The sequence below is a fragment of the Colletes latitarsis genome, chromosome 14 (genome assembly GCF_051014445.1).
Source record: "Colletes latitarsis isolate SP2378_abdomen chromosome 14, iyColLati1, whole genome shotgun sequence".
Lineage (NCBI taxonomy): Eukaryota > Metazoa > Arthropoda > Insecta > Hymenoptera > Colletidae > Colletes > Colletes latitarsis.
The window spans coordinates 15,595,685-15,610,620 of record NC_135147.1 but is presented as its reverse complement, the minus strand read 5'-3'; the positions used below and the strand labels follow the sequence as shown (position 1 = coordinate 15,610,620).

At 33.2% G+C, this 14,936-nt stretch overlaps 2 protein-coding genes across 4 annotated transcripts; one reads left to right on the top strand and one right to left on the bottom strand.

Moving 5' to 3' along the window:
- Nucleotides 1–105: 105 nt before the first annotated feature.
- On the top strand, nucleotides 106–6,633 carry LOC143350306 (uncharacterized). Its single transcript, XM_076782329.1, has 4 exons — nucleotides 106–400; nucleotides 476–705; nucleotides 4,915–5,176; nucleotides 5,248–6,633. The coding sequence occupies exons 1-4, from the start codon at nucleotides 298–300 to the stop codon at nucleotides 5,703–5,705; spliced, it is 1,053 nt and encodes a 350-aa protein (XP_076638444.1). The 5' UTR covers nucleotides 106–297; the 3' UTR covers nucleotides 5,706–6,633.
- LOC143350299 (acylamino-acid-releasing enzyme) lies at nucleotides 6,536–13,914 on the bottom strand. 3 transcript variants are annotated; one of them, XM_076782312.1, is made up of 14 exons: nucleotides 13,570–13,913; nucleotides 13,395–13,470; nucleotides 13,029–13,246; nucleotides 12,785–12,948; nucleotides 12,241–12,383; nucleotides 11,900–12,164; nucleotides 8,829–8,977; nucleotides 8,588–8,756; nucleotides 8,250–8,504; nucleotides 8,033–8,170; nucleotides 7,703–7,923; nucleotides 7,448–7,527; nucleotides 6,971–7,192; nucleotides 6,536–6,783 (listed from the first exon to the last, which is right to left on the bottom strand). In XM_076782312.1, the coding sequence occupies exons 2-14, from the start codon at nucleotides 13,407–13,409 to the stop codon at nucleotides 6,624–6,626; spliced, it is 2,199 nt and encodes a 732-aa protein (XP_076638427.1). In that variant the 5' UTR covers nucleotides 13,410–13,470; nucleotides 13,570–13,913; the 3' UTR covers nucleotides 6,536–6,623. The 3 variants fall into 3 exon arrangements, 2 of the variants coding, with proteins under 2 accessions (XP_076638427.1, XP_076638428.1); XM_076782313.1 differs by having other exon boundaries at nucleotides 13,672–13,913; XR_013081079.1 differs by lacking the exon at nucleotides 6,536–6,783 and having other exon boundaries at nucleotides 7,054–7,192; nucleotides 7,337–7,527; nucleotides 13,570–13,914.
- Nucleotides 13,915–14,936: the final 1,022 nt, after the last annotated feature.

Here is a 14,936-nt window from a genome sequence, read left to right as displayed (position 1 = left end):
CCACTGACATGTCGATCTCGTGTGTACGTATGTGTTTCTTTCTCTATCCATCTCTCTCGTACGCGATAGTGCATTCATTTTGTTTTGATACGTGGATGACGTATCCTCGAAGACGGTGAATCGAACCTTAATTATTCCGTAAAAATATCCCACGTCTTCCATTCTTCTTCCTCTTCTCTCTCTCTCTTTCTGTATATCACGGGAAATCTCTACGATATTGATCATAGATTCGATCACTTGTTAATCGACGGTGACGTTAGCCGCGTTCTTTATGGCTTTCTGACAGTTCCTGCAAAAATGGCTCGATGGGATGTCTTGTATCTCCAGTGTTTACTGTTCCTTGCGAATAATTACGTGCAATACAGCACGTGCATAGATTATGGTCGACAATACGATGAATGTAAGTTTTTCACGCGGGATGAAATCGATGGTTTTTGTTTACGAACGATATTAAATTTATAACCTATTGCTTCAGACGGTATGGAGTTGGACAAGATTTGTCACACGCTTGGCAAAAAGTCAACCATCGAGATCACGAATACAGCGGCAATAGTCCGACCTAAGCACATGTTCGATCGATGGACATCAGTTATCAAAAATGTTCATTGTAAATTCGTTTTCAAAGTAAAAAAGGCTGGATTGTTCGGTGTGATACAAAAAATGTCTTTCAGACAAAATTCAACGGATTGTATAGACTACGTACAGGTAATTAAACATTTCTTATACTATCCAACGATTCTTAGTAAACATTAATAATTATTACGTGAAAATTTAGCAAATATGACCAATGTCGAAAAATAATGTGTTTCAGCGTTCTCCTGTATAATTTCCACTAAATTTACTTGCTCGACTGTTTAATTTGTAGATATGCCATGTTATATAAGCAATGATTAGTCATTATCACTACTACAATAATAAAAATAAATTATTCAAATTGTTATAAGTTATGAAACAGTGAACAGAGTAGTTTTACTGTAAAAAAAAGTTATACAAACAGTAAATATGAGATAGTCGGCTCACGCGTCAAGTTTAATTTTAATTTTATTTATGTTCCTCTTAATATTAAAATATGTCTGTACAAACCCATACAGAAATTTTTCTCTTATAGTTTTTATACATAGTACCACATTTATGGACCTTGGTTTAATATTTGATTTTTTTTAGTACTTGAAAATTGTAGAGAAGAGACAAAACATTTTCACTTAAATGCTTTGTACTTTTATTACTTTTAATCTTATGTATATTCATTAATAGTTTTACTCTAAAAATTATTATCAGTTTCAGTTTAATACTTGGTTTAATTTAATCATTTTATATATTCTTAATTTTTTATTTACGATATGGGTTTTTGATTTTTGATTCATCATTCTTAGTTTACTTATTCTTTCATTTCATTTACTGTATGTTTAATTTTTTTTAGATTAAACTATTTGATTCACATTTTGATAACTCAAACAATTTGAATAATTTATCATTCTTTATGCAAAACTGCAAATTAATTTTCGATTTTACATGTATACGTGTAAATAATATATACGTGTTTGGATTTGTGTAATTTTTAATACATGTTTGCACTTGTATTTCAACACACGTATTCACGTGTATTTCAATATACGTGTATCTGTGTATTTCAGTAAACGACTAAACATGTATACAGAGTAAGGCACGAATTAGTTCCCACAATTTTTCAGGCTCTTCCGATGGTCTGACAAAAAAATGTTTTTTTTTTGTTATATATTAACTTTTGCTTCCCAGTTATTGCTTGCTAGCGCCTTGATGACATTCATGTTTTTGGAGCATATATTTTTGAAGTGTTTCATGTGTGGAACCCAAGTCAGTTAGCAATCCAAGAAGTTTAATATTGTCCACTTTTTCAACTTCGATGTTTTTGATATATAGTTTTGGCAGGTTTTGGTTTTGCTTACGTTGCCTCGAGAATATTATGTACTGGGTTTTTTTGGGGGGGGTCTAAACCCTGATTGTTTGGACCATGTTTGGAGTTTGTTTATAGTCGTCTGCAGAAGCTTTATTACTGTTGTAATGTTTCTTCCACTGCAGGTTAATGTTAGGTCATCAGCAAACAAGTGTCCTTGGATCGGTGGCATATTTTCTATTATGTCATTCATTCCTAACAAAAATAGTGTTACACTGATTACTGATCCTTGTGGTACTCTATTTTTGATGACTGTTGAGTTGGACAGAGTTCCATTTGCCCTGACTTGGATGGATCTATGGTGGAGGAAGTTTTTGATGAAGGCAATCATGTTGCCATTTATTTTTAATTTGGTGAGGATATCGATGATTGTTCGTCTGTGTATCGTAACGTACGCTTTTTCAATATCTAGACATAATGTAGCAAGTAGTCCGTTTCTTAGGAACGCTTCTGAGACACTTGTTTCTATGTTGACGAGGACGTCTATCGTTGATCGGAACTGTCTGAATCCATATTGACTGGGTGCTAAGATGTTGTTTGTCTCGAAAAACCACCTAAGTCTTCTGTTAATGATTTTTTCTATGAGTTTGCATAGGCAGTTGGTTAGAGCAATCGGTCTGTAATTTTCTGGAATGTGTTTGTTTTTATTCGGTTTAAGTAGGGGTACTACTATGGCTTTCCTCCAGTTTTCAGAGAAAACTTGATGGGTTCATATGCAGTTGAAAATATGTAGTAGGTATTCGATGCCAGTTGGCAGTAGTTCTTTTAACAGTTTTTTTGGTATGTTATCTGGTCCCAGGGAGAAATTTTTTGTTGTCTGGAGAGTGTTCTTTAGTTCTCCTAGTGTTATATTTGTGTTAAGGATAGGGTCTTTGCAGATGCCGTCTGTTATGTTGGGGTTGTTGCCAGAGGGGGTTACTGGAAGATACTGGTCATAGTTTAAGTTGTTTGAGTGGTTTTGAAAAGTCATCGCAAGGATGTCGACTATGTCCTTTGGATTGGTTGTGGTGCTATCGTTACTTGGGTTGAGGAACTGTATTTCTGTATAGTTGGGTCTTCCATTGATTTTTTGATTTTTTCCATATTGTACTTGTTGAGGTTCGATTAGTAATAGTGGATATGTACATTTGCCAGGAGTGTCTTTTGCTTTCTTTGATTATTTTGCGGAAATTTGCTCGTAGCTTTTTGAAGTTTATTAGGTTTTCAGTTGTAGGGTGTTTCTTTGTTCTGTTGAAGGCTATGTGATTTTCTTTCATGGCAGATTGATAATTTTCGTTCCACCATGGCACATTTCTTCTCCTGTTGGTTCGGGTTTTTATTGGTTCAGAGAATTCCTTTGCTGCTGTTTGAATAATTGTTTCTAATGAATCGATTGTTTGATTTATAGAGTAAGGGTCAATGTCTTGGTTTAGAGATTCCTGGAGACTATTTGCTATTATTGATTTGTACTTGTGCCAGTCTACTTTTGTAAGATTCCATTTTAGTGCAGGTTGGTTTTTTGGGGATTGGGCAAGGTCTTCGTAGGTGATTATTATTGGGAGGTGGTCACTGTCGTGGACGTCATCAAGAGTATCCCATTCCATATATTGTGCAAGTCTGCTACTACAGATTGCCAAGTCTACTGCGCTACACTTTCCAGTGCTGATAGTGAAATGGGTTGGATTTCCTATATTGAGCAGGATGATCTCCGGATTTTTAAGCAGGTTCTCTATGATTTTTCCGCGGCTATCTGTTTTATGCGAGCCCCAAAGATGATGATGGCTATTAAAGTCGTCCATTAATATAAATGGAGATGGAAGTTAGTTAACTAGTTCCACTAAGTCTACAAGGTTTAGGGTTTGCTGCATATGCTAATCTTTTTGGGGAGTAAAACAACTACTGCAATCGCTTCTAGATCTGTGTTGAGTGGTATTTCAGAACAGTTAAATTTTTCTGATACTGCGATGTATACTCCTCCACTGGAAAAGTCTTCGCGATTTCTATTTTTTGAAAAGGTAGAGAATCCTTTAAGGGTTGGGTGGTGGTGCTTATTGAGGTTGGTTTCTTGTAGGCATAAGATGGTTGGATTGAGTTGGTTTAGTAAAATTTACAGCTACTCGTAGTGGGCGTATAGTCCATTGATATTCCATTGTAATATTTGTTTCATTGTAGTCATTATTGGGAGGTATCGCTGTCTAAATCTGATGACCAGTTGTGAGTTGGGTTGTCTATTAGGTTTTAGTTGATTTTGTTGTACAGTCTCCACAATCTATTTTTGAAAACCGTTCTTGTAGTAAGGGACAGGTTTTAATAACCATATCAGTTAAGGCAAACGTGTTGTTAGTGTATTGTTTTGAGATTTCCAGCAGATTAGGTAATCCTATTGCGTTTTCTAGAAAGCTTTTAAACTGGAGGTAGTTTAATACGTAGTTGTTCATGTTTCATGTTTTATATCAAAGTTACTCAGTAGTTAACCGACAAGAAATCGCAGTTGCTTAAATTTAAATAAAAATTGATTTTCGATCAAAAATGAAGGTCACTTATATTTTTAAATGGAACTAGGTATTTTTAATTTCATAGTATTGTAGGCAACATCGAGATGAATTCAACGATCTGCTACACAATGACTTTCAATTAAAAATTTATACAAAACCAAACTGAAAACGTGTAGGTGCATGTAATTAGTAATTAAATTAAATGTTTAAACTGCATTCCACCTTCTGCAACGCAAAGTTCTACACATCAACATTTCTTTTTAATTTTTAAATTAAATGCGTACAGGTGCATAGGGGGGAAAAATTGGAAAAAAAATCATTTTTCGATGTTTGCCATATTTGTCAAATTTACCTTAGCGTCTACTAAGATTTCTAGACATTTATAATGCATTTATAAAATTACAAGTTACTTGTTTTAAATATCTGAACATAGAACTGTCTATTTATTGAATATTATTACTATGTAACAAACACATTCTAATGTGTTTTTTGAAACCAATCTAATAGTTCAAAAGGAAAGACAACCATCGGACGCAGAAATTTTGTGGTACGCTTGATCGTAGTAAAATAAAGTATTACTCAGTTTCTGAGCCTGAAAACAGTTTATATGTGCCTGGAACAATACCGCAAACGGCATGGAACTTCGCTGAACACGATCCGGGCGAATATAAGTCTGGGGGTGAATTAGAAACTGAAATATTCATTTCAAAAGAGAAATTACGGGATGGGGAATTCCTTGCTCTCAGCATTGTTTATACTCCATATAAAAGTAAGTTCGATCAGTCTAAACATTTAGATATGAAGATAAATTCCAGTTCAGATTGTAATGTAAATGAACAGATTGCAGCAATGTGAACAAAACCGAATATACGTCGATTGGTCTCAACACCTGTTTACGGAATGAATTCTTTTGCGATGGGATTTATAATTGTGCCCCATTGATTTGTTCGGACGAAGAGAATTGTCTGTACAACAATGAGATCACTAGCACTGGAACTGGTACAAAAGTAACCGTGGGTGCGGTGACTACATTGATTTTGTGTTTCATCATATTTGTTATGTGCTTATGGATATGTAAACGATCGCAAAAGTTATGTTGGGCTCTGGATTGTGCCGATCCAAGCGCGTGTTCTACAAGACCAGGTCCGTTGCCACGTGAACCTGAAGGATCTGCAAATCCACCGGTTCCCACTGCTCCGATGTTGGAGGTTGCTGTTTCCTCGTCTGTTGCCGATAAAGATCTGCCACCTAGTTACGATTCATTATTTCCAGAACAAAGTAATCCTGTTAGATCATAATCGTAAGTTACTAAATGTAATTAATAAGTATTGACAGCGTATTATCTAATGTTTTAATTAGATATTGCTGTATACAGTGCAGTCTTCATATGTATGGTATGAATGGGTGCCTTCCTATACGAAAGAGATATATAGCTACATATACAAATTCTTGAAAAAAAAAAAGAAAAAAAAATGGAAACTAATAGACCTTCTAATGTTTTTTTAGTATTTTATACAAATAATTTTCTTTGTGTTCTACATGTCTACTTATTGTAATACTGAAAATTTTTATATTTTGTATTACTCATTTTAGAAGACACGTACAATTATTTTTATGAAATATGATATTTCAAAATATTTCATACGCTGTTTTTTCTAACGATCCAATAGGAATACTTTTTTTTTGTACGATATACAAATGTAAACGAAATTTATAAGTATACATTGACACTACGATAAAGATCTTATTTTTAAAGGAAGATTACTTAATTACTTAACAACGAAAAATTACTTTAAGAACAAAGTTTGTTTATAGTTCATAAGTTTTCTTTTTGAACCTTGCAAAAGCACAGTATTTAATAAATTTAATATTTATATGATATTGTTTTTACTTTTTGTTAAAATACTTGTTAGTAAAAATAATTCATTTAAATCATTGTTTTGTATTGGTAATCTATATTACGATAATCTGTATAATGAAACATGTATTTATTAAAACGTAGGACAGCCGTTCTACGTATTTTGTAAACTCGAAGTAATATAGTTTAATGTAAGATATTTATAACGAGTCTTTATACACGTATAAAGTATAAAAATTTTATAGTATTATACAAAACTATAAACATGTGTATATTTTGAAAATTTATTTGTTACAAACCTTTATAAACGTATACATGGCGACATTGTGTAAATACTACATTTGTGATAATAAAATTATTAAAACTTATTACATTTATCACATTTTTCTTCCTGCAAACTTACGTCATCAGTTTTCTCTGTCGGGATATGTTCGAGCAACCATAAACAAGCATTGATGATGTTATCGATGTCAACTGGTCCGGATGCTAAAGGATGATTGTCTTCGTAAAGAAGCATCCTATAAAATAATATAATATAGTGAACAACTTAATTCAATGGAAAATTAAATCCAAAAAAATGTGTTTCTCCAATTAATATATACAAATAATGATTGAGATTTAATTATTATTTAAGTTAAAATTAATTTTGACATTGATTTTACTTACGAAATGCTATTAGAAATGTAATTACTAATTCAAACTTACTTTGTCTTAACATTATTTGCCTTCAAACGTTGATACCACAATTTTCCTTGAGACGGAGGTACACGTAAATCATTCGAGCCAATGCATAGTAAAGTTGGAGCTTTGACTTTACTAACGTGAATGATCGGCGAACATTTAAACATTTTCACAAGCATTTCGACTTGATCCGATTCCGCCATTGGTGTGCTTTCATCAAATGGATAATTCACTACAGCGGCACACCTGCAATTAAATTCGCAACGAAATTATTATTTTACATGGCAATGGTCGACATTAATACAATAAAATATTGTAAGTTTGTAATTTATATCTCTGAATTAGTTGTTCTTTGCGTCTTATTATACTTTGTTCTACAATTACGCTTACACATCGTGATGGTACATAATTTTCTCTTCCTTACTGAGAGCATTACGACTGCAATATAATTGAGATAATTGAGAACTATGAAAAATTTGTAAAAATACATGAATTTGTTACCAGTCTGGAATATCTGATATTGTAAACATAGCAGCGATGTCGATTACAGGATTCCTCGCAACAACAACTTTGTACAAGTCCTAGAGGATAAGTTCATTATATTTAAACAGATATTAAACAAATATTATTATAAGCTATATATACGGGAATTATTTTTATTTTATAAGTCCATTGAAAAGATAAAATTTTACAACTACGAATACTTATTTAATATAAATAATTAGTAGTAAAAATATCAAATACTTTCAGACTTACTGGATATTGAGCACTTAGATGAGTTACTAAAAATCCACCATGTGAACCTCCAACTAGTCCCACTTTTTCTGGATTTAGCCATGGATATTTCCGTAAAGCTTCTTTCGTAGCAATTACACAATCTTTTACGTCAACGTCTCCAACTTTTCCTTGAAGATATTCAACGTTTTTAGAACCCATACCCGTTGAACCACGATAGTTAACTTGTACCACAGCCAAACCTTAAACGAAAGATTGTTATAAATTTAATTAATCAATTACTAAAATAAATTATCGAACGAAGATCGGTAAATTTATATGAATGATTGTGCATTGAAGTTGAAAATTTACCTGACAATACAAATAGAAAATAATTCAGTATAAATAGATTTTCATAATTAACATGGGGTCCACCGTGTGGTACAATTACAAAAGGTACAGATTTGTTGTTTCCAACTTTTGGTCCAAAATAAATGAAATTGAAGTGTTCTGAAATTAATAGTTAAGCATATTTAACTGAAAACGTTTATTCAGTATTTCGTGATTATTGTAATCCTAAATGACTTACTAATTTCATCGTCGTTATCGTAATCATATTCGGAGAACTCGTACATTAAATTTTCAGAATCAGGAATAGTCGCCGAATTTGAAATTTTACTTCTTGCGATATTACCATTATTAACTACTTCTAGATTAAATCTTCCTACTGTAAGAACAGAAGGCTCCATAATAGATGACTCCAAAAATGCAATAACGTCATTTTTCACGTCCAAAACAACGAGGCTACTTTTATCATTCTGAATCTCAGTTATGGTTTTTGTTTCTGGAAACAACATATTTATTATTCATAATTATAACGAATAACAAAATTTTGTTAAGAGTACGTGTACTTTGTCAAATATTTACTTGTATCGACGACGTAAGAACGTGTATTGTTCTGCTGTGGTGAACTTAAAAATATGTACTGTGAATCGTTGCTCCAACATCGACGAGGTAAACGGCCATAAAAACCGTAAAATTGTTCAGAATTTTTAATAGATATACATGTATGCACTATATCTACAAGTACGTCAGCCTGAGTAGAAATAAATTATATAAGTTTAAACAGACAAATGTTGTACATATTGATACGCTGATATAAAGCTACCTCCGGCTTTTCAGAATCGAAATCAAGATGCATCAATCTGTGAGCATTGTGATGTGCTCCACCGGCTGCTCTTTCTAACCAGATTAAGTGTTTTCCATTAGGGCTGAATCTAGGACAACGGACAGCGCACCCATCACTGGAGAGTTTTTCTAAAAAATACACATATCTTCACATCTTTATGCATGTGACTTTTGTTTCGCTTCATATATTTCAGGAGTGGTTTATCAGAAAATTATGAAATTTGATATAGCATCTCGGATTACTATTATAATATAGGTAACTATTGGATCTTGGAACGATAGCAATAGTCGGCCTTTGACACCTGCTCTTAGTGTCGTCGTATAATAAACGGAACACCTCTACAACATTTTCAACCATAAGACAAAATCTGTTAGTTGAACCTGTTGGATATTCTTTTATTTATAGAGGTGTAAATGGCAAGTTATTTACCTCGGATGATTCCTCCAATGAGAAAAACGACAAAGAAGCTAAAATGAAACCTCTCAAGAAGAAGAACCCTAGAATAGATAATCCTGGAAATGCTGACAACCTTGAACATGATTCTATTGATGAACACCTTACCAAAAATAACAATCTGCAACAATTAAGTTACTTACAATTAAAGAGCTTTATAGAAAAGACGAAAGGATGCAGTGACATTAAAGAAACATGTCATGAATTCTCTGATAGTACTGATACAATCATCTCTACTCTTTGTGACACCTACCCTCTCCTTACGGATAGAAGCATCAAGAATAGATATACCAGACTCATTAGAAAACTGACACTACTATCAAAGGATATAGAAGGCCCCTCTGATGGCAGTATTGATGAGTGTACTTAGAAGGTAGAAGCAAAGAACAATCAGCACAACTCATTAGAGGTTATTACAAGGATTTGGAGATACTGTTTTGGAACCCAAGAAGCATCATAAGAAGAAAAGAAGAATCTTGACTCTTGGAAGAAACACGAACTTTCAGAACCTTCAGGAAAGATCGTCTGTACTCCGAAGGGGGTGGTATTCTTATTCTAATTCGCAACAACTTAGCCTACATGGAACTTCGAAATCTAAAGTGTCCTGATCAATTTGTAGAACTAGCTGGCATGAAAAATTACTAACATAAACCCCTCAACCGATGTATTCGTATGTTATAGAGCTCCCCATTTAACACTTTCACAATCTTAGTAGGACGAAATCTTCAACCAGGCCGATAAAAGCCAATATGCAATACTGATGGGCGATTTCAACGCCTATCATACAAGTTGAAATTGCAATACCTGTTACATATCACTCATGTATGGGACCGAAACGTTTGGTGGCTTGGGCGTTGGCCCGATCATCTAGCGTACAACCCCTCGGACGGGATTGACTCATGCCGTATATGAACACCTGGCCCAATTTTCATTGCCTTATATGGTAATACCCTGCCACTGTAAGGGCTCAATTTCTAGTATATGTATAACAATGATCTATATTTGGTCTTAGTGTCTTTGCTTTTTTTGTTACGACCTTTTTGTCAATTATGATTAGTGTTTAATATCTCCTACGCCGAAATTAATGTAAAAAGTAAGTTTTCAAATCTTTTGCCTTTGACAATTATGGATGAATTGCAGCAGAAAATTGTATATTGGTTTACTATTATTTCTACAAGCAGTCCTTTAGCAGACGACGTCACTTTGACACTCGAAGCAAGATCGGGCTATAATCCCCTTCGAGCAACATCCTACCTTAGCGGTTCTAATTGTGAGTTTCAATCGTCTAACCGAGCTCCCGCGAACGCGCCGCGTAAAAGCCGATTTAAACCTCTCGCCGTCGTGGCAACCTACCAATAGTACCAGTTCTGTCGATATACCACTGTACTTGAGCATCGTATAGAATATATTTAAGTAGTTATCCTGACTTGCATTATTCAATTAATACAACCCTGAACCTTATCAACAGTAAGATTAGGGGTATCTTACAAACCCGGTACACCTTTACCGCTCTTGGTGTACCATTACGACAGAACAAGATCCTAAAACTTCCTAAAAACCTACGTGGTTCCCAGGGTATAAAGTTCCTGGTTCATCCACTTCTTCTAGCGGCTCCCAGGGTATAGAGCCCCTGGTTCGTCCGTGAAACCATACATTTTCCTTATAAATCTAACCCTGTGGCTCCCAGGGTACAGAGCCCCTGGTTCGTCCACGTAACCTCCTCCTACAGCTCTCAGGGTATAGAGTCCCTGGTTCGTCCGGAACTCCTTTCTCTCTCCCAACCATATCTAAAACCACCGATCAAGTACTGTCCTCGACCGAATCCAGGATCTCGCGTTCGTAACATACCAATGATACCAAAATCTACTACCTATGTTCAATATCATAACGATATTAGGTCCAATTTAGATTTTATATTCTCATCAGGAAATATAGCTTGCAAGATCAATGTCGAAGTAAACGATGAAACTTGGGACTCTGATCATTACCCCATATTTATAACAATATCCTCAAAAAAAAGTATATATTCCAAGAAACCCTTTAGATTAAAATCATTAAGAACCAATTGAGAAGTAATTATTAACTTAGAAGAAAATTACGATCAATTTTTGGCGATAGACTATGACCTAATCGCCAGTGATAAATATGCCATTTTTACTAACACATTAACAAATGCTGTAATAGCTAACACATAAAAAAAAGAATCGTTAATGACAGAATCCATAGAAATCCGGTATCATGGTGGGATCCGGAGTGCGATAAGGTCAAAAGGCTTAGAAAAGCAGCTTTTAAAAAGTAGCAATTTATTAAAGACTGTAATGACTGCATAGAGTATAAGAAATTTTCGGTTCTGGCTTAGAAAAAAAAAAATCTGCCAAAGTTCACGGGAGATGAATCTTTCAGGAAATCCAATACGTTTCTTTTTTTAGAAAGTGCGAGTAAAATAAAGATGCATAACAAGGCACATTGATATCTTACAAATTTAAAAACATAAACATACTTGGTTGCAGAGACAAGCAGGAAGACAGTTCCAAGAACTGGTGAGAATAGCAATTAACCAATTTCCAAGGCATTATTACATATAACATGTTTCTTACTGTATTCTGCATCTTTCAATAAGAATATCCAGGAGAGCCTATTAGTACAGGCAACGAGACCTAAATGTCTTGGCTCGTGTTTCCATGCTACACCCACTATATCTTGATTGTTTTTTGTCCATAATACTTGAGCAGGTGAAAGTTCATCCGGTATGCCTGAGAGAATTGAAATTGTGTCTGTTGTCGTGTCGAGAATTGCGACAACTGGGCGATGTTTACCTACCAACTGTTCTCCCCAATGTGGTTTGTAAACATACTCGTTACCCTGTTTCAATTATTTCATTGAGTAAAATTTAAAATATTTCTACTATATTTATCTTATAAGAAAGAAAATATCTCACCACAGATACTTCATCTTCGTCTTTTGATTCTTTTTTATTAAGAGGTTTTTGCTTGTAAAATGGTGCTGACTTTGGCAGTTTTTTTTCTGCAATGTATAAAACCTTTGTCTTATCTGGAGACCATTCGAAAGAAGCAAATTCAGCTGTTAATAAAAAATAGAACATGTGAGTATCTGAGCAAAAGTATCCAATTGTTAGATAATTATTATATCTATAAATTTGAGCCAATTTGAGCCAAGAAATACAAATTTATTAATCTATGATTCAAACTACGATGAAAGTCTGCTTCAGAATTATTATTCTAAAATATTATACATGAGAAACTCTGTCCAATTGATTATTCTCTTGTCGAATTTCTAATAAATTGTTCTGAAGAAGATTTTCATCATAGACTGAAACGTCACCAATAAATCTTTGTTCCTGCATTGTTCTCGCAACTATAACGAGTTATTACTTCCTTTAACAAATTGGTTTAAATTTTATATTATCAAGCAAAATAATTACTATATATTAACTGTACAAATTTGAAATTAGAAATAATTACAATCTGTATATACATCTCCATGTACATCAAAAGCAGTCAAATCATAATTTTTCAGAAGTCTCTGCTTATCCCAGATTTCAATAAATTGTTTTGATGTGTTCTCAATTGTCGCTTGCCTTAATACAGCTCTACGTTGTTCATCTTCGGTAGATACAGACAGAAGTCTATGAGAAAAAAGTTATTTATAAAACATATGTTTTATACATACAATAAACTCTACTTTTAAGGTAAATATGCAACGTACTCTGTTGTAACATCGATAGGAAAATTTTCAGATAGAAGTGACAATTCAGAATCTAAAATGTGATTCTGACAAAACTTTTGATTTGTTTTCCTCTCCAAATTTTTCTGAGACCACACGCTTGAAATTAATATTCCATTGTTGGTTGCTCGAAGAATCTTTGCACCGCTCAATGATGGATTTTGTGCTAATGTTTTATACAATTTGACAATTTTTTCAATCTAAAAACATTAATATGCATATTTTATCTAAATTCTTATTAAAATATTAAATATTACAAAATATTAAAAACGTTTACATCATCAAAATATTTATGAAATAAAAATAATATATTAAATTTTTCAAATAGTATATCAAAGTTTTTTATACCTGACTTGAAGCCATTTTATATACAACTGTTTAGTTCACACTTCTCAGATTCGGTTATCAAAAAGCAATGAGTATGCTATGAAAAAAATTCAAAGCTTGATAAGAAACAAACATTGATAAGATGTGCAAATCGTAAAATATGCCCCAAATTCGCGAGGATACTTCAACACGTTACCTTAACAGTACATAATATTACTTTAAAGTCGAGTTGAGGTTATTTTTTAAAATTATCGTTAGATATTCTTATTTTCATAGTATATTTCTTATATTTATTTACTTTGGCGAAGATATTAATTGTTTACACGGTAAAAACATAAAACTGAACAAATTATATCTGTTATTATTATTTTATTTTTAAGTGTCGATGAGATTGTATCGACACGATATTTCGTTGGACGGTAACTTGTTTATATGTGTATTCAAATTTCTACACATTTTTAAGTATTAATTTACATAATTTTATTTAGAAGCATCATACGTGGAAGAATCGTTGCAAATTAGTAGTGAATACTACTTTTTTTGTTTTGAATTTCAAATTCCTAAGTTGGTAACAACGATTGAAAAAAGAACAGCGGTCGGCGCCTTCTTTCGAAAGGTTTTGTTAAATGTTCAATAATTTATTTAATAAAAATCACTATTCAGTTCATATTTTAAAATTTTGTAATATTCAGTTTTAAAATTCCAAAGTATACAGGGTGTTCGGCCATTCCTGGGAAAAATTTTAATGGGGGATTCTAGGCGCCAAAATAAGACGAAAATCAAGAATACCAATTTGTTGATGGAGGCTTCGTTAAAAAGTTATTAACAATTAAATTAAAAAATTTCAAATCGTTCTGGAAAAATTATTTTCGGTTGCGGGGGTCAATTACAATCATTTTTGGTGAATACACATGTCTTCGAAATCCTATCCACTTTCGAGAAAAAAAATCGGATAGGTGCAGAAAGTTTAAGGTGAGAAAAAAGACTTTCGAATCGTCTTGGAAAAATTATTTTTAGTTGCAGGAGTCAATTGCAAGCATTTTTGGTCAACAGGCATACCCCCGAAATCTTACTCAGTTTCGAGAAAAAAATTCATTACCGAAAATATAATTTCTGGCCAGAAATGTCTGCCCGAAATTTCATACAAATCTTTAAAACGTCATAACTTCTGAACGGATTGGACGATTTTAATGTTTAAAAAAGCAAACTACGCGTATTTTGATGGAGAATATGTAGAAATCGCAAAAATATTCGAAAAGTTGGTCCTTGTCCCCGCAAAATGAGAAAAACCCCATAAAAATTGACCAATTTTCAAACAGCCATAACTCCTACAATTGTGAATATATTTCAAGGAAACTTTTTTCTGAAGTAGAGCTCATGGGTACCTACAAAAAAGTATTAGACAACTTTTCTGTAGGGCGTCAAACGAAATTACTAAAAATGAAAAAGGAATTTTTAAGAAAAATTCGGCAGGGGGTAGGTGCCTAAATTTTTGACGAAAAAAAAAAATTTCAAATCGTTCTAAAAAAATTATTTTCTGTTGCGAGGGTCAATTACAATCAT

Excerpts from the sequence above, each read along its gene's own strand:
- LOC143350306 (XM_076782329.1), top strand. The coding sequence starts at position 298 with ATGGCTCGATGGGATGTCTTGTATCTCCAGTGTTTACTGTTCCTTGCG. Across the intron at positions 401-475 it reads TGGTCGACAATACGATGAAT|ACGGTATGGAGTTGGACAAG; the intron begins GTAAGTTTTTCA and ends CTATTGCTTCAG. Across the intron at positions 5,177-5,247 it reads TGTTTATACTCCATATAAAA|ATTGCAGCAATGTGAACAAA; the intron begins GTAAGTTCGATC and ends GTAAATGAACAG.
- LOC143350299 (XM_076782312.1), bottom strand. Across the intron at positions 12,165-12,240 it reads ACGAAGATGAAGTATCTGTG|GGTAACGAGTATGTTTACAA; the intron begins GTGAGATATTTT and ends TAATTGAAACAG. Across the intron at positions 7,528-7,702 it reads ATCTAAGTGCTCAATATCCA|GACTTGTACAAAGTTGTTGT; the intron begins GTAAGTCTGAAA and ends CTTATCCTCTAG.